Source organism: Archocentrus centrarchus, chromosome 12 (genome assembly GCF_007364275.1).
Source record: "Archocentrus centrarchus isolate MPI-CPG fArcCen1 chromosome 12, fArcCen1, whole genome shotgun sequence".
Lineage (NCBI taxonomy): Eukaryota > Metazoa > Chordata > Actinopteri > Cichliformes > Cichlidae > Archocentrus > Archocentrus centrarchus.
Window position 1 is genome coordinate 20723750 of NC_044357.1, and position 18408 is coordinate 20742157.

The 18408-nt window shown below is 40.1% G+C and overlaps 1 protein-coding gene across 2 annotated transcripts; it reads right to left on the reverse strand.

Moving 5' to 3' along the window:
• Positions 1-4505: 4505 nt before the first annotated feature.
• On the reverse strand, positions 4506-17536 carry bnip3lb (BCL2 interacting protein 3 like b). Of its 2 annotated transcripts, XM_030742285.1 has the most exons (7): positions 17238-17536; positions 12103-12328; positions 9247-9316; positions 8813-8916; positions 8361-8510; positions 6847-6914; positions 4506-6767 (listed from the first exon to the last, which is right to left on the reverse strand). In XM_030742285.1, exons 1-6 carry the CDS (start codon positions 17290-17292, stop codon positions 6866-6868), a joined length of 654 nt encoding a protein of 217 aa, XP_030598145.1. In that variant the 5' UTR covers positions 17293-17536; the 3' UTR covers positions 4506-6767; positions 6847-6865. The 2 variants fall into 2 exon arrangements, with proteins under 2 accessions (XP_030598145.1, XP_030598143.1); XM_030742283.1 differs by having other exon boundaries at positions 4506-6914; positions 17238-17529.
• Between the last annotated feature and the right edge of the window lie 872 nt (positions 17537-18408).

Genomic DNA, 18408 nt, shown 5'->3' on the forward strand with positions numbered 1-18408 from the left:
GCACTCGGACTCCTCCACCATAATCCATGCTTGCTCTAGCCAGTGGTCAAACGGTTCCTCACCTGGCGGGGTTGGCAGAGCTCCTGAGAACATGCGTAGTCGGCAATGGCTCCCACCATCAGCTGGTTTTGTGGTCTTCTCCAACAAATCACCAACAACACGAAGGATAGATTCAGTGGAGCTTGTGGGCGGGGATGCACTAGGGAATAAGGATTTTAGGTCCTCCATTGTTTTTCCTTCAGCCTGCAGCAAGCCCTTTAGTTTAGTATTAAACTTGTCAGCAGCTGCCTCCACTTCTCTTATGATGATAATAGGCCATGCCTCTCCACCATCACTAGGGACCACTTCAGGAGGAACACTCCCTTCCTTAATAGTCTCTCTACTCTCGCACAAGACCATCCGACAATTTAGTCTAGCACAAAAGTTCCTCCCACGGACACGCACCCGTCCAAGTGACTTGATAGTTTGAAGGGTTTCTTCAATGACACTGATCTCCACTTCTTCTGGGACGAAGGTCATCAGCGCATGAGTCTCATCGACACCCTCACCACGGCACCAGCTCTTTAGCTCTGACACTAATTCAGTTTTATCCATTTTATAAATATCTGTAAGTGAGCTTTGCAATTTAGCTTAGACTTAGTTTAGCTGAGAAATCCAAGACTTATCCCAGCGGTGCCTCCATTTTATGTAGCGCTCCCCGTAAATAGAAATATTAATAGGGGTAGGGCTTTTGGGTTCTTATGCTATATTCACTATGTTTTAACCCTGATTAAGTCAGTGTCAATTTAAGCCTTGGATTTAGGTTACACAGTACCAATAAAACCTTTCGAAACACACTTTTTAAAACTCACCTTTAAGGGTTTCTGTCTCTCCAAGAGTTTTAATCAAAAAACCTGTAAACACATTTTCTAACCGGGTTACAAGTGTATCAGTTCATATCAGTATATAAGGAGGAATCCTATCAGACAGTACAGATCCTCCTACAGTAGGAGCCTTCTGCTTACTAAAGAGCTTTTTCAAAGTAAGCAAATACAAATACTGGCAATAACTCACAGATTTTAACTGCCAAACTGCAAAAAGGTCATTTTAGTTGGACTTGAACCCAAGATTTTTCCTCAAAGGAACCAAGTGAAAGAGTTACTGATGGAAACAAACAGGAGGACGGACCTGATCAAACTTGGTTACGTGACCAGCGATTGATGCCACTTCATTTTGCTCTGTAGTTCAGCATCTTTATGAGCTGCTGCAGGATATTCTGCTGAATTCTGAGAAGAAGAGGAGGAAAGCCTCCTTACCAGAGGGAGGGAGATGGAGCTGGCCACCACCCTGTAACCCATGGTAACGCCATCAGCTGCAGTGGGAGGTGCTACGTGTCACACTGTGTCTGGATTGGCTGGGAACAGGTGTTCTGAGGTTCCATATAGGGAAGATGGAGGAGGACCAGAAGAAGCATTGTTAAGCATGGAACAGGGTGGGGGGTTTGGGTGTCAGTTATTTTATAGTGTGATAACTCCTGGTGTTTTTTTTTTTTTCTTACTTTGGATTATGCAAACTTCTGGTGTTCATACGTTGACTGAAATGTCCATTAGAAACCTGTATAGTGCCACATCATCCTGGGTCCTGTATAATGAAATGTGCAGTATGAGATAATCTTCTGTTTTTTTAGATTGCCTCCTGTTTTTGACTAAATGTACTGAATTATACGTCTTTGCTTTATGGATCAATTTTGCAGAATAGTAATTAGAAGGTAAAGACACATTTAGCTGGAGTGTTTTTTAAATGGAAAACTGTCCCAGGTTGAAACGACACTTCAATATTTTCTACTTAAGACTTAGATGAGAAGTTTGGCAACACCTTTATACCTGACCTTTACGACCAGCAGCTTTAGCTTACCTTAGTATAAAGACTGAAAGCGACGAGAAATGAGTAAATGTTGTCTAACTCTTCAAAAGAAAACTAAACTGTGAATTTCCCAGATGTTAAACTGGTGAAGCAGGCAAGGTGCACCTCCATATATTATGTTTACTACTAAAGTTAAACTACTTTATATCAGTTAGGTTGTTTTAAGTAATTCATAAGCTCTTTACAGTAAGTAAGTGCCCCGATCAAAGAAATCCAGCAATCCATTAGCTAAAACCACTTTATCCTTGACAGTCAAATGCAGCCACTGTCTTGCCACTGGGCAAGACAACCATGCGGGCTCACACCAACAGCAAATTTTGAATCACCAATTAGCCTAACTGGCTTTGGACTGTGGGAGGAGAAGGCATACAAACTCAACACAGAAAGGCCATAGCCTATGGAAGCTTGTTGCTGTCACTGAAAAAAAATATGATTTCCACAACAACAACAAGTTGACATCTGTAAGTCAAAAATTTCAAGTTATTTATTTATTGTAAATTTTTTGTTATTTTCTCAGCATTTAAAGTTAGTAAGTCTCAGAGCAATCCCTAACCCTAATTTTTAGTTAGAAAGTAAAAATTTTTAATATTTAATTCTAAATTTTGAGATAATATCCCAAATTTTTAGAACGAAAGAAAGAAAGAAAGAAATTGGCGGAAACAAGCTTCCATATAATGGCTATCAAGCAGGTATTTTAATATCAGTGGAAAGATTAATCTAGGCATCTCTAATACTGTAAATCTACTCCGTGGCCTGGCTGTAAGTGGGAGCCAAAAAAACAAAAAAAAAAGGTGTATTAAAAATGCTTTAGAACTAAAGCTGTTACCTGTGATCTGTTCCATTTAAGCTTTGTGATGGCTGTTGATATTTGCTGCTTGTGCCCTGACCGCATGAAAGCATTTTAAGTAAACAGATGGATTTAATTCAATGCTGAAAAGAAATCCATCTATTTATTGTAAACTAGAAGCTGTTAGGATCTAAAAGTGAGAGACCAGCTGGAGTTTCTTCCCTCAGTGTTGGTTTTAACTGCAGGAAGCAAAATTTGCATTTAAGACGATCAGCTTTATATACTCTGACTGATTTGGATAATACTGTTTTTGTAGTATTATCTAAAATATTGCAGAATACCTGCTGTTGGAGTGCAAAAATAGTCTCTGACTGTTGTCTTCTGTAGGAGAGCACAAGCTTTAAAGCTGTGTTCTTCAGGGGTCCTCTGGGTAGTTTCAGATAACTAAAATCAGAGCTGAAGGTCCTCCTGCTTCTGGTCTGAGCAGCTAAAACATCCAAATGATCCTGAACCAAAAGCTTGGTGGATGAGGTGCTTCCCCACACATAGAAAAATAACTAACACCTTCTGATTAGTAGAACAGGTGCATTACAGCAGATTAGCTGAGGATACAGAGGTATTTTAAATGTATAACTAACATTTCAGCTGAAATGTGGGGCTAAAAGGCAACCTCAGCCACCTTTTTTTCTCCCCCTCTGCTCTGAGCATGTTCATACTGTAATGGTCAAGAGCTCAAAGGAATTTCCAGAAAGCTAGAAAAAGTCTAAACATTTCCAGGGAAGCTTGATGCCCCGGGTCTTATGTGTGCTAACTCATCAGGAATGCAGCGTTTCTGTTAGTGAGGACGCGATTTAGAAGTATTAGCTGTGGACTTTGATAGTAGCTGTGTGTGAAAGTAAGTAGGAGGAAAATTAAAACTCTTGCTAGAATTTATTCATTTATTCTTACAAATAATATAAGCAATATTGAGTAGTGTGAAGATGAAAATATGCACTCACAGCCAATTAATTAGTGCACCTAACACTAGACTGGACTCCCTTATGGCTTCACAACTTCCTTAATTTGTAGCACGGATTTAACAAAGTGCTGGAAACATTTCTCAGAGATTTTGGTCCATATTGACATGATGGCAATTGCTGCAGATTTGTCAGCTGTACAGCCACGATGGGAATGTCTCATTCCACCACATCCCAAAGGTGCTCTATATGACTGAGATTTGGTAACTGTGGAGGACATTTGAGTCATGTTCAACAAGTTTGAGATGAGTTGAGCTTGGTGTTATCTTTCACAACTGGTACTAAGGGTGCCCCCACCCTATTACACCACCAGCAGCAGCAGATCCATGCTTTCGTGTTGGTTATGCCAAATTCTGACACCAGAAATCGACTTGTTTTTCCAACCTTCTATTGTCCAATTTTGGTGAGCCTGTTTCCTGTTCTTAGCTGACAACATTTAACATGTTGTGCATTCAGATATGCTCTTCTGCATACCTTGGTTGTAACAACTGGCTATTTGAATTACTGTTGCCTTCCTGTCAGCTCTGTGAACTCTGGTAATTCACATCTGACGTCACCAGGCAATTTTCACCCAGAGAACTGCTGCTCGCTGGATATTTTCCTCTTTTTCAGTCTATTCTCTATAAACTCTAGAAATGGTTGTGTGGGAAATTTTCAATAGATCAGAAGCTTCTAAAATACTCAGACTAGCCCGTCTGGCACCAACAACCATGCCGTGTTCGAGTCACTTAAATCAAAAAAATGCCTAATATTTAAAAAAAAAAAAAAAAAAAGTTAAAAATGAGAAGAGAGTCAATAAATTGCTTTATGAAGGTAGTCTTTAATGACAAAATGTTCATTAACTTCTCCAATGTAGTGGGAAAAAAGAAATTAAAGCAAATATAGCATTACAATAAACACTTTTATACCATCAGACTTTCGGCTCCTTCCATTTCTATTCACATTAGGCCCTGCCATCAACAATGGGGGTCTTTGTTTTCACACTTTAAATCATGATCGGGGTCCAACATGACTCCCGTGCTGTGCGTTCACAATCTTTGTCCAACACCAAGAGAGGAGAGAGGGAAAAAAAAAAAATTCAAAAACAAACTACACAGGATAGAAGGAACCAAATCACCACTTTGAAATGCTGCACGTACAAACACAGGCAGAAAGAAGAGGTTAGTATCTCTGTGGCTGAAATGAAAGTCCGCTGTTGGCTCTTAGTGAGTCTTTAAGTTAGCTTGTGTCAACATTCATGATGAAGATTCAAATGTCCCTGTATCCTCTCTAAGGGTTTTGCGCGTCTTTTTTTTTTTTTTTGTAAAGTAACATTTCACAATAAAATCCATTTTTGAAAAGGGAACAACTCTTTGTCAGTATTTGTTGCACTTATACTTGACTTTGTGTCATCAAAAGAAACATACTGTATGTTACCTTACAGGTTTCCTTGTGGTGTTACATACTGAAATCTGAACATCTATCAACAAAGTAGACTTAGAACAAGTGGATAAAGGGAAGAAAAATTAAAGACACTTAAGCTAATTTACTCCTCAGTGACTTATAAAAAAACAACTGCTGCTGGTGGAGTACACGTCAACTCCAAATGAACTCTTGTATGTGATGCAAAAACACCAACTGACATTAAGTGATCTGGACCCAGGTTGGCTCAGACACAAACTGATGAGCCTCAGAAATACTGCAGCAAAGCCGGGGTTTGATATCGAGTTCTCCCATCCGTGCTGCAGCCGTCCTAACAGTATGGCCTCTGCGTGCACAAACTTTCCTTCGGTGAGTCAGAAGCTGCTTCAGCATCACGCGAGTAAGACAAACACATATAGGATTTAGAACCACTGGGCATCTTATGCCCATCCAAACTGATCCCTTCATCTGGAGCTTCATGAAGTTACTTCAACTTGATTTTCATTTTTGGCAGACTTGTTAGAGTGTCAGGAAGCAGGACTGGCTATATTATTTTCCTTAATGGCTCTAAAATCTTTGGAAGTAAATTTCCTTGTATAAAAGTAAATTATTTCATGAGATACCCTCTAGAAACACTCAAATGTCCTCAAAGCAAATGTCTAACTATCTCAAATCAAAATCTAATTTTTAGGCCTTTTGGTATTGAACCCTTTAACAACATAAAACGCACACTAATTTGAAACTATTAGTCAGCAGTATCATGCAATGTCCAGCCCAGTCTGGAGTAAAAATAAGCAGGAAATGACTGGTTATGCTGCACAGAAACCAGGAGGCTCACTGAAAAGGACAACTTGGACACTCACAGTTTGGACAAACGGATGAACCTTTCCTGAAACATACACCACTGTTACCCAACCACAAAAATACTGTTAGTGTACACACCGAACGGGATGCGGTGCCTGCCTCCATCTACAACCTGTTTTCCGGTTCTTGTCACCAAGCAAAATATGCAATCAGGAGCACAAAAACGGTCACATAAATCTCATGGCAGACAGAACCCGACTCCTCCAGTGAAATTCATGAGAGCTTGTGGTATGGGTTGGCCACTGTGGTAACGCCTTTCGTTATTTAAAATATCTCAATAAACCACCACCATTACAAAATAAATTATTAAAAAAAAAGATGATATTATCTAAAGAAAATGGCTACTTTGAAAAAGGCATGATCACATTTTCGGTCTGCGTAGCCGACTCTGAATTTGCTTTCAAAGGTCAAGTGCTGGGCTACACCTTCAGGTGGCACAATCTCTGGTCAGTTCTATAACAGTCCTCCCTTGTTGTCAGATAGTCAAAAGGGCACTACAACAGCATGTGCAGAAGAAGAGTTTGGTTTGATGCTGCAACCCTCCCTGGAAACCCATGCATTATAAACATTAAAACCCAACTGATGAGGAAAAGGAAATATGACCTTATTAATTTTTGAAAAGTTTATGCAAATTAGTGAAGGATATTTTAAGGGGTGGGGGGGAGAGTATCAACAGACATTAAGAGAACAGCAGATCAAGAAAAAAAAAAAGTGAGGAAGGAGGGGAGGCTGAGGAGAGGATGCATTTCTCCTGAGAACATGTCACATCTCAGGGTTGAGGAGGGGAAGCAGGGGCAAGCGGGACAGAGGGAGGAGAGACAGGCATTCTTCTCACAACAGAAAAACTTTCTCCAACGCTTGCCCACTTCTCAGGCACTTTTCTTCAGTTTCAGGCTCATAAAGGGCTGGTGGGTGGCATGGTCAGTCTCTTTCCAATGTAGACACTGAAAAGAAGGCAAAAGATGAGAGGCAGTTAAATGTTACTGGGTGTGACCATTTAATGAATGAGCTAGGAAAGGTGCTTTTTTCATTTCATGCCAAACCCCTGATCCGAGATCAGGAGCCCTCTTTTGCCTTACCAAAATTACCTTCATTACTCCGTCACCTTTAACGGACTCCTTCAAAATAAGTGCATGTTAAACCAGAGTTTCAAAAACTTGGGGGAACCACTTGTAGACAAAACAGGAAGCTGCACACGAGGCTGAAAACTATAGAACAACTTTATACAAAGAGCCTTCTGACAACTGCTGTTAAATAAATAAAAACTAAGTTGAACTGTACAGGCAAGCTGGATGTAACATTTCCCCACCACACCCATGCTGACACACATAAACATTAACTGCTGCAGTGCAATAACTGCAGAAACTACCTGTTTTTCATCTGTACTTTTTCCTGCTATGATAAGTCAGTTATAACATTATGCAGTGCTCTTATTTGAATATTTTGGCCAAGGACATCAAGACAGACACATGCTGGATGGTGCCAGCAGGTGTCTATCTGCCTATCTCCACCCCGGTGGGGACTTTGTCCTGTTTACCATTAAAATAAAGATTAATTCAGATAATGCTCCAAATAACTTCCCGAAGTAACTGCCTGGAAGTGTTTCAAGATATCTGCCAAGTTGCAAAGGCTGCTGCATCTGCCAGGTAAATCTTTACACAGACTTAAGGGTAGATTTAGTGTTAAATCTTGTTTTGCATTGGACACATTCATTATGCTTTTCATTATCAAACCAACCCTTCAGCTTGAATGCAAAAACAGCAATTAGAAATCTGTGCACACAGATTACAAATCTCAGAACATGGTTTATAAACCTAGTACACATTTACACTCATCGATAACATTCAAAAAAATAGTCTAAATGTCAAAATGCAACCTTTTTAAAAAGATAAACAGTAAGTCAAAATGAGATAAAAGTTTAACCATATAACCTCCTCACCCCCACGCCCCCGGATGGCCAGCAGGCATGTTTTTATTTGGACGGGTTAATGCTTCCCATTGCACACCACATCATGTTCAACAGACTGCTGTCTGAGGTATTAATGCTGTGTAATCTGACTGGGAGACAAGATTATGATACCATGTGTTATCACAAACATCGCACCCCTGGGAGTGTCACTATGAACCAGCAGGTGTGCAGTCTGCAGCTGTTCTGCCAGCATACAAAGGACTGATTACACCTGACTGTTGTCTGTGGTTACAGCTCCCCCTGCTGGGGTTATGTACAACAGCAGGTAATTTTTAAAGATTGCATCCTTTAAAAAAAACAAAAAAAAAAAAAAACAAGCAAACATGGAAATTAGTTCAATATATTTCACTGAACTACTGTCAGTATTGCTGTAGACTCAGCAAATTTGCTGCACAGGTGATCTGTGGTGTTTGATTCTTACCCCAGCCCCAAAGCAAGGATGTGCGATAGCAGCAGTGAGGGGATGAAGACTTTGAGGAACTCAGCAGAGAAGATGCCTCCTTTCTTCATGGCCCCAGTCTTCCTCATGCTGAGCGTTACTGAGCGGCGGGGGTGGCGGAAATGAAATTCCCTGCACAAACCACACTCCTTTTAGATACAGAACAGTTTCTTCAAAACCTAATGCCTCTCAATAACAGGTAAATACAGCTGTAAACAGTGTCAGTCACGTTTGAAGCAAACACATTCTATGTGTATATATGCTTCAATTCGTGGGGGGTTTCAGTATCAGACCTGAATTTATAAGAGCTGGCTTTATATGTGTTCTTTAGAGTGACTATTACCATAATGATTATTTACTTTCTCTGCACAAACAAGCAGCCGAGCATGATCACTTGCGCACAGAAGGCTGGTGTTTACCGAGTTCAGACTTACTTGGGGGGAACGTTTTCCGGTCGACTAGACCAGTCCGCAACCCAATCTGCATCCTTCATCAAGATGTCCATGTCCTTCTCCTTGTCCAAGACATCCTCTTCAGACTAAAGGCATAAACATATGTAGTTTAGGAACAACAGCCTGCAGCCTTTAGGACCATCACTGCCTGTTTGTCAGGACGAACAAGATATCATTGAAATATCTGTGTATGGACAAGGAAGCTCGTTCTCAAATGTCTGCAGAAAAATGCACAAGTAAAACTATAATGGTCATGACAGACTGTGCAAAACATACAGAAATGCATGCTGGGTGTGGCAGCCATCTCCATGGAAACTAAAGGCAGGCAGTGGCTGTCATTCCACTCCAGGGCCAGTGGTTGAAGCTGCCATGGCAACAGACTGATGAAGCATATGATAGGCACAAGAGCTTCTTACCTGGCTGTCCCTCCTGTCCGCATCAAAGATGATCTGACCCTCATCCTGGGGAGAGTGGGGCCGTGGGGGGCTGTTGAGACAAGAGAGAGAGAGAAAAATAAAATTTTTAATGTGAACATGTGATGTATATTTTCTATATCACCAGCTGTGAGAGCAGCACAAAGGAAGAGCAAGTGCTGTGGTCATCTGCTCTGCAAACGTACAAAAAGACAAAGTTTTATCATTTTAAAAAAAATCATGCACCTGTGTCTTTTTACACAGGTAGTGCTCAAATACATAAGAAAAAAAAATTAAATCTAGCATTGGCATGGTACCAGCTGGGGGTTGCTTACCAAATCTGTACACAGTAGTATAGTCTTTATAAGTTAGTTTACACCATCTAACAACTAAATAAAAAACTTGACTGTACTGATCCTAAAACTGGATCCAAAATGAAAGTTCCCCATATTATTTTACCTTTGGTACACACAGCCCTATGCCAAACAGGTGCTGTAGGTATAGCCAGTTAAGGGACACATTTCCGGTTTGGGACGTTTTGCAGTATATCATATGCTGTATTGAGATCATGTATGGTAGAGCATTGCACAAGAAAATGCTACCAGAAGACAGTCTCTAAGGATTAACAGTAAGCTGAGCTCAGTGAGCTGTGAAAGATGGCAGCTACAAGGTGCAAACAAAGTGTAACTAGTACGCTGTTCATATTTTGAGATTGATCTTGCTGATTGGTGAGCCAGCCAATGCAGAGGGATATGTTAACGCTAGAACATTATTAACAAGACCCATCACCGATGGGGACATCCTCCCGCAATTAATGAAAATATAAAATAAATGTAGGAGTCAGGATAATAATACAGCCCCTTTTCATAACAGATAACCCTTCAGCAGACATCTTATTACCTTCTGCAAAACTATTTTGCCCTAATTTGGAGGCCTTGCCATAAAATTCTATCCAAATACTTCTAGTCACCCCTAGATTATAATGCATACTACATAATCTGTTGATATTAATGCATTATGTATGCATTACTATAATCATAAGGCAACCATGTACAAAACATAATTCAACCATGTTGGTTACATTTGAGCAATATTACTGAGCAGTGGGGATGGCTTTAATATTGCTCAATGATGAGTCGCAGCCTGTACTATATATGGCCAGGAGTCATCCTTGACAAAATGTTAGACAATGCTCAGCCAATCAGGGGTTTCCATCACAGGCTGCAGCCTAGAACTAATGTTACTATAAATAGACTGGCTTTCCTAGAAATTTGGGATTCCCAGGTTTCTCACTATATAGCTACCAAAGAAGCCAAAAAAAAACGAATCACCTAATAGGAAAAAGAGAATTAAAATGCAGCTTGCAGTTTAAATATCGTCTTGTGTACTTAAGCTACGAGTAAAAAGTTCTTTAACATGCTGCTGCTCCTTAACTCTGACACCTCTCATGAAATGTGTACCAAAGAGAGTGTGTCAAAAGGATAAGTAAAGAAAACACTTGCCTAATTACCTCTGAGCAAAATGACACCTCCCTTGTTCTAAGAGTGTTATAACAAATGATGTGTCAAGTGTTTGTGTTCTTGCTTGTTTCTGAGCAGTTTGTTGACACACAGCTCAAATATCTGAAAACATGTTCAGGTGACTCGCTGACAGTGGATTGATAAGGTCTGCTTTATCTCAGCTTTGAGGATTATACACAAGCACATGATGTGGCTGTAAGGTCACTTTGTTGCTTACATCCTCAATAAACTGTTAGGTGTGTTATGAAAGGAAGAGTTAACTGAACTGAGCAGCCGTCAAGTCTTAACATGACAGAGAAGCCACTCCCAAAGAGTTTTTAGAAGCAAAGTATCCAATATTTAACACCTCATGAGACAATGTTTTTATTTGCACAAGGTCTTCGTGTTTAACAGATGGGGATGCAGCCTAAAAGCAATTTTCTGAAGAGCTCTACCCTTTTCACATCAAAATGTCCACCTAAAAACAGGTTTTGCAAATAAACATAAGCCACGTAAAAAAAAATTTAAAAAAAATCTGCAGCAGTGTTTTTGGTTTAACACCATCCTACTGGTCAGGTGGTAGGTGTGTTTACAGTGTGCTCTATGGATGTCAGCTATACACGCAGCAATAAAGTTCCACAGCTGATGGGTTGTTAGCCTAGTAAGCTAATACTACATTCAGAACTAATGCTTGTCATAGCCAGTTGGAATACATAAATACCCATTATTTCTCCAGAGGCGTTTGACTTGTTAATACATGCTGCTTGTGCCAATTTCCACTGAATACAAGTCAGCTGGTGTTAGTGGCTTCTTAGTCCAGTGTAAAAAGTACTGGATTCACTGCATTTGAACTATGGATAATAGTTTTTCAACTTATCCTCTCCCCCAAAAAAGGGTCCAATTTTTACTATAAAGAGCAATAAGAAGTAATAAGAATATATAAATGCATGATTTTATTTTAGTGATTCCTTTCGCTTTAAGCACAAAATAAATAAAGTATCTGCTGCATTTCTGAGGCATGCAGGTTTAAACTGAGAGAAAGTTCAGAGGAACACTGGAGAGGAACCAACTTCCCCATGTGACTAAATCTCCTATAAATGCAAGCCTTTATGAACCTGAGAACCCATGACTTTCTTGACTCTTTAAATCGTGATCAAATTCCTGTGTCCTCATCCGTGTTTAATGTCAAAAAGATTTGGAAATACAGTAAGCTTTTGCTGGTTGCTGGATACTTGCTGGTTTTATTCTTAAAGTTTTAATATTAGTATTAAAAATATATCCTTGTTAAATGTATACTGAATGGGTTAGAGGTACACACCAGTGATGCCAGGGTACTTTGATGTCTGTTCTTTAAAGGTACCTGTCACAGGAGGAGTTACTGCGGCTCGATTCATGCTGGGCATCCAACAGGATTTTCTCCATGTCTCCGTTGTGGATTGAAGAAGAGGATGGGACATGCTCCAGGCCTCCCACTATGGCCTCCTCTTCCTCCACCTGAGGGAGAGGCAGCAGGCCCGAAACTGAGCCAACTGTGGACGATGACTGGGCTTGATGATTTCTGTTCATCTCCAACTCTACCCAGGAGCCTGAGGGAAGAAACGCAAATAACATTGATCGGTTGCTTATTTCTGGAGTGAGCTCAAGGCTTCAAAACATTTTTCACGCAAATAGAAAGGGTTAATAGGTTTGGCCTGCCCACACACCTGAAGGATGCTTCATACTGCCACACGGACAACATCATCCTGTCATTCAAGGTATTCTTGCAACATGCAAGAAATATTTTGGTTACATTCCAAAGAGCAACAGCCTATCTGTGCATTTGTAGCAGGGAAAACACACTGCCCATAATTTATACACATTTTTGCCATGTTTGTAGTTTATATTTGCATTATATATGTTCACAGTAATATGTTATAATTGTAGGTGCAACCTAGGAATTTAAGGACTCAGGAAGGAAAACAAATATCCCAGTTTACATTGTGAAATTATATTAATTCATTAATTATGAAATAATAGGACACCTTGTCAAGTAATTTGTTTCATTGGCTTCTTAAAATACACTAAACTATGAGTTTGGAAATCTGCTTAATATTTAAATGACAGCTACAATCAAATTCCCATTTATATAAATAAAATAAAAAAAACTTAAAAACAAAGAATGGAGGATTTGGAAAAAATGTAGAGGCTTAAAGCTCAGGTGAACACAACACATTGGTTTTACTAAATACTGCTGTGTGTACATGTGTCTCCCTGTACATGCAGTTGAAAATAAATATTCAGGTTAGCAAATGGTTAGTTAACCTTTTAAAAACCACCAGGTCACTACCAACCCATCTAATTTTTAAGATTAGGGACACATTTAAGTTTGGTTGACATCCACAGTGACCATATTCTGTAGAATTTTCACATGTCAGGAGCACCCAAAGCATTTAACGGGGGGGAAGGGGGGGGGGGGGGGAGTAAACAAGAGACATGATGTACAAGACTTAATTTGTAATGTATCATCTGTTTTTAGTTTCTATTTAGCAGGCAGCTAAAACAAAACCCAACCCTAACCCTTGAAAAATTGCACTTAACATGCCAGATGTACATCTATGTGAAGCATTACTACATTATCAATGTCATAACTATGGAAACAGCCATAACAAACTCAATGAATATCCAAAATCAATACATATACACTAATTAAAGTTAAGCATTAACATTATCCTTAGCCTTTGGTGTATTACTCTACTGTGCCCAGTAATGTGTGTCGAGTTACCCGGTCGTTCGTAAAAGATAAAGGTTTGTTTGGAGTGCAGCTTCATTATCTTCCCCTGGTTCCTTTGGTCCGTTTGTTGCCAATTCACGCAGAGTTGCGATTACAATTGTAAATACGATCTTTGTTAGTAGATGTTGGAGGAAACATCCACACTTTTCAGAACAGGCGGCACTAACTTTGCTCTGTTACTCTTGTTTTGTAAACCAAGTTGCTGCTGGTGTTAAGTCAGCTTGTTTACACCCCGTTACTGCTTTGCATTCAGCTGATGAGGAACCTCTGGCAGGCTCTCCAGACACTGCCATGAGGAAACAGCTCAGCAGGTCTGACCACGCAATGGCGAGCGGAGGAGGAAGAAGAGCAGACCTCTGCTCTGGAGTCTTTTTTTTTTTTTTTTTTTTTTTTTTTTACAGCGATATGCACCAATGGGTAGCTGAAGTTTTAATATAGGGTGGGAGTAGTTAATGTACTCTCAGGGTACAGTTGCAAGAAGGGCCTGTAAGTCCAGTTTAGATATAACTCACATGTAGACCATGTTAAGTGTATATCATTTCATCATCATACCTTCCCCCAAAAAACGTTTTTTATTGTTGAAAACTTTTTTTCTTCCAAACTGTTGCACTACTGGTTACAAGTCATTGTGTACTGATAGAAAGGCACATCCAGCTATCAACTCGCTCCTATTTTGAACCTCATCTGGAAAAATTAAACTGAGTCTCTAAAAAGGAAATCTCATATTAAATGTCACCTTACTGCAATTAATTTTTAAGTGAAAGTGAATTAAAAGTCATTACCCAATGAGCATACCCCAGATAATCTTGCTTTCTGAAACTTAGAATGACTGAAATTTATAAGATGGGTTTAATGTTACATTCAGTATGGCCCAAAATGCGCACCTGAGCCCATAAAGGCATCAGAAAGTGTCTAGAGGACAAGTCCAAAGGCTGTTTTCTCATAAATTTCTAAAGGACTGGAAGTCTTTTTCTAATGAAAGATATACCAAGATATTTTTTTAATCTTTGAGTTTTGTGTGTCTACATATTGTTTAATCAGAAGACATTTTGATTTATGTCTGTTGTAATAACAGAAACCTCGTTAAAAAAATGCCTGAAATGCTTTCTGATCTACCAGTGTAAGCAGTCAAAGTTTTAGTTGGAGCTTTTAAATCTATTTCTCTCATCTGACCAGTTATTCAGATGACATGTCACAATATTTTCCTTTAGTTTTATGGCTGGAACAGGGTGTGACAAAGCCCCAGCATTCCCTTTGAATAAGGCAAAGAGGCATTTACTAAATAGTCAAAAAAAATGACAAAGACGGAATATGTCAACAATAATTTCCTGAAACGAGTTTCCTGGAAAGAGACAAGATGGGGAGTCTGAAACTGGCAGTTAAAGAAATTAAAGAGTAAAGTTGTTTTTCCTGCTGTGTGGTGGAAGCACAGTAAATGCTTGGCTGAGTATAATATGCCCTGTGGCTTCTTGACAAAGATATATAACACTCTCGCTGTTTGTACGTGATGACTGGCATGGACTGGTAGCTAAAAAGTACAGCATGTCAGAGCTGGGTTACAAATATAGAGAAGGGATAGGTTAGCCAGAGCAAGAATTTGGAGAAAGGGGGTGGGGGAGAGAAAAAAAAAATCTTTATGCAGCTTTAAAACACTTTCTCATCCTCCAAAATAAACTCAGGAAGTCCTCATAAATAACCCCCCTTAAATGCAAACACCATGTTCACATGAGTTTTCATGGGGCAGAATTTCACAGGCAACAGGTCAGTTATAACCAAAGGGTGCACCCCTCCCTCCCAAACAGGACTCGACTCAGCACTCACACTCATCCTGCGGATTACACGGTGGACTGCAAGCCAAGCTGCTGTTGACAGGCCATTGTCTCCACTTCGTGGACTAAAACCACGTTGCCATGGTGCTGATGCGTCCGAACATTCTGGCCACAGAGTCGTTATCAGCTGTCGGGTTGGTTCATAGAAGTGAGAAGTGAACTCTGATCTACTGACATTAAGGCTCAAACTGGACAGAGGCTGTCTGTTGGGTCTCAAGATCCCCCAAGATTAGACAACTGTATTTATGCCACTGATGTGTTTGAAAAAAAAACACCTAAAAAAATAAAAAACATCAGATAAAGCGCACTGCTGGCCTCTCCCTGTGATAAGCACAGGAGCTAACTGTCCCTAAAGGTGTGTCACAGCATTTACCATTAAAATGCAAAGACAACCTGCACTGAAAATCATATTTTTTCCTTTCCATCTTATAAGTGAGGAGAGTAATGTCCAACATGCTGTACTACAAATGTCTGCTATGAACCAGGGTGGAATACTATTACCATCCACTGACCAAAAACTGGTCATTTTCCAGCCTTTTTTAGAGGAAACTAATCACCATTGGTTACTCAAAAATAATGCACATGCATGTGAGAAAAGTAGCTGGAAAGTTTGTTTCCTATCCAGCAGACTCTGGCTTAAAATTAACCAACCTCTGTGTTCTTACACTGCTGCACCTTGTTAACACACACCCCCACTTTCTTTCGTCATACATAAAAGGTCTGTCCCCTTGTCGTTGTGGTCATAAATAGCATGCCAAGTCATGCCTAGTCATCCCCCCAAAATAGTGTTGTAAAACTTGAACCACAACAGCTCTCTAGGCAGACCCCCAAGTAAGCAGCAGCGTTATAGACGTGCCTACTTTAACGCCAGGTTTCAGAAAGCAGGATGCTGGCCAAATTACGGTCAATCCTTCACACCCTTGTTGCTGTCCAGTACAAGATGGACAGTCACAGGAGCACGTTCAGCAAGAGACGCATTGAACCACATAGGAAATCAAACTTGGACTCATTTCACCTGTAATATCTTGTCTATAGGGCATATAATATTAGTTTAACTTTGGAACATTTCATTTAATGTTGCACTTGACTGCCTTACTTTTACTTTTACTTTTTTTTTTTTTTTTTAGAGTTCACATTTTCTGTCTTTTATATTTATATTTTAAGGGATCTCTATGAAACTACAGCTTAAGAAAAACTGAGGCAGACCTTATGCAAAACCATCAGTGCGAAAGTTTAAACTTGCATTTACTGGCAGAATAAAATCAGAAGGAGAAAACAAAAGAAAAATACCCAAAGCAAGTGAAATTAAAAAAAAAAAAAAGAACAAACAAACAAAGGCTTTTAAAATCCGCTAACAAACAAAAACTTCTGAATGGGGGGGGGGGCACAAGATCGACAGAACCAAGGAAATCCAAGCAAACGACTTAAACATCTAACAGGCACACAAATATAAACAGTAGTTGCCCTTTAGATTTCTATACTACTTCGTGCTGGTTTCCACAAAACCGCTGACGACCACTTCGTTTAAATAAGCAAAATCCATTTCCCAATTTTTGCCAGTTTGTACTTCTTCCACCTAGTCTTGTTGACAAAGCTTAACACCCCCCCCCCCCCCCCACATCCACTTTCTATGCGAATCGCTGATTGGCTGACAGGCTTGTCAATCAAGACTCCAAAAAACGCGATTGGTCCAAATCCTATCAATAAACACTGAACATAGCGTTCTATAAACCGTCACCCTTCGAGGTACCTTCGCCGTGGGGGGAAGAAAGATAAACGGGCAAATTACTGGTTACCCCCGCAATAAACCTATTATAAAACACCCAGAAATTTTTTTAGAAAGAATACACACTTGCAAGCAGTCACAGTTGGCCAATTTGGTGACATTTAGCTTACCGTTTAGCCCCGAGTCTCCGTTGTTGTCTGTAGAAGCGATGTTAGCGTCGGACATCGTCGTGCCTGGCGAGCAGGGTGGGTTGCATAAAAGGCTCAAGTCAGTGCAAAAGGCGCAGTGTTTTATCTGCACACATTCAGACGCGCAATGGTACAGCTAACCCGAGTCGTGTTTTTTTTTTTTTTTTTTTTTTCTTTTTGGTGAGGGGGAGAGGGGGAAGCGGCTAGCTTAGCTACGGTACAGCTGTCGCTTGTTTTCGAACGTTTGCTGGTCTAGAAGCAGCCAGTCCTCCCCGCTCACGCCTTCGCTCCCGCCCTCTCTCTGGGAAGCTAGGTGATGACGACACAGCGTCCCGTTGATTAAAAAGCGAGAGAGGGGGAAAGTGTGTGTGTTGGGGGGTGTTACATAATAAGGCGAGGAAAAACAAAACAGCTAAGAGTATTACATGCATGAACTATCAGAAACCGACTGCGGATCCAATAAAGCAAAAATGTGTTTTTTATTAATAAAAAGAAAACAAAAAAAAGAAAATCATCGGTGTTTGCTGCCTCAATTCGCCCATGTAGGACGGGACGTGCGTGCCCCCACGTACGCACCCGGCCATGCCATGAGCCAGATGAGTGCTCATTACCAGCTTTCAGCAACTAGACACCCTGTCAGCTGATTTCAATAAACCTTCAGTGGTTGACTTTAATCACGTCCATCAGGTAATCCCTTAATGCCAACTGCACGCATGTCTTGCATGGTCAATAATGGTGCAGCAGGCTTTTATATATTAAAAAAAAGAAAAAAAGACTCCTTTTCCAGCTGAGGGTGTTTAATTATGTAAACAACAATGCTCTGGATAATCCAGCTGCAACGAGAGAGGCATCAACACCAGCGACATTCTGCATAAGACCAGTTTAGTAGTGATGACATCCCACCAACAATCAGGCAATCACAAGGATGCAAAAAGTAGTTCCTTTATTTTTTTCCCCAGTCATTGATTTAAATTGTAGTTATACATTACCAGAGGCATCAATATACTCTTAACTGTCCACTTTTTAAATATAATGTGGAGACATTAAGTGCTGCTGATCTTTGTGAGGCTTATTGCACCATCACGGATACAGTATCAGTTGCATCTGCAGTAGTTTAAACACTGTAATGCCTCAAATGTTTTCCTTTTTAATT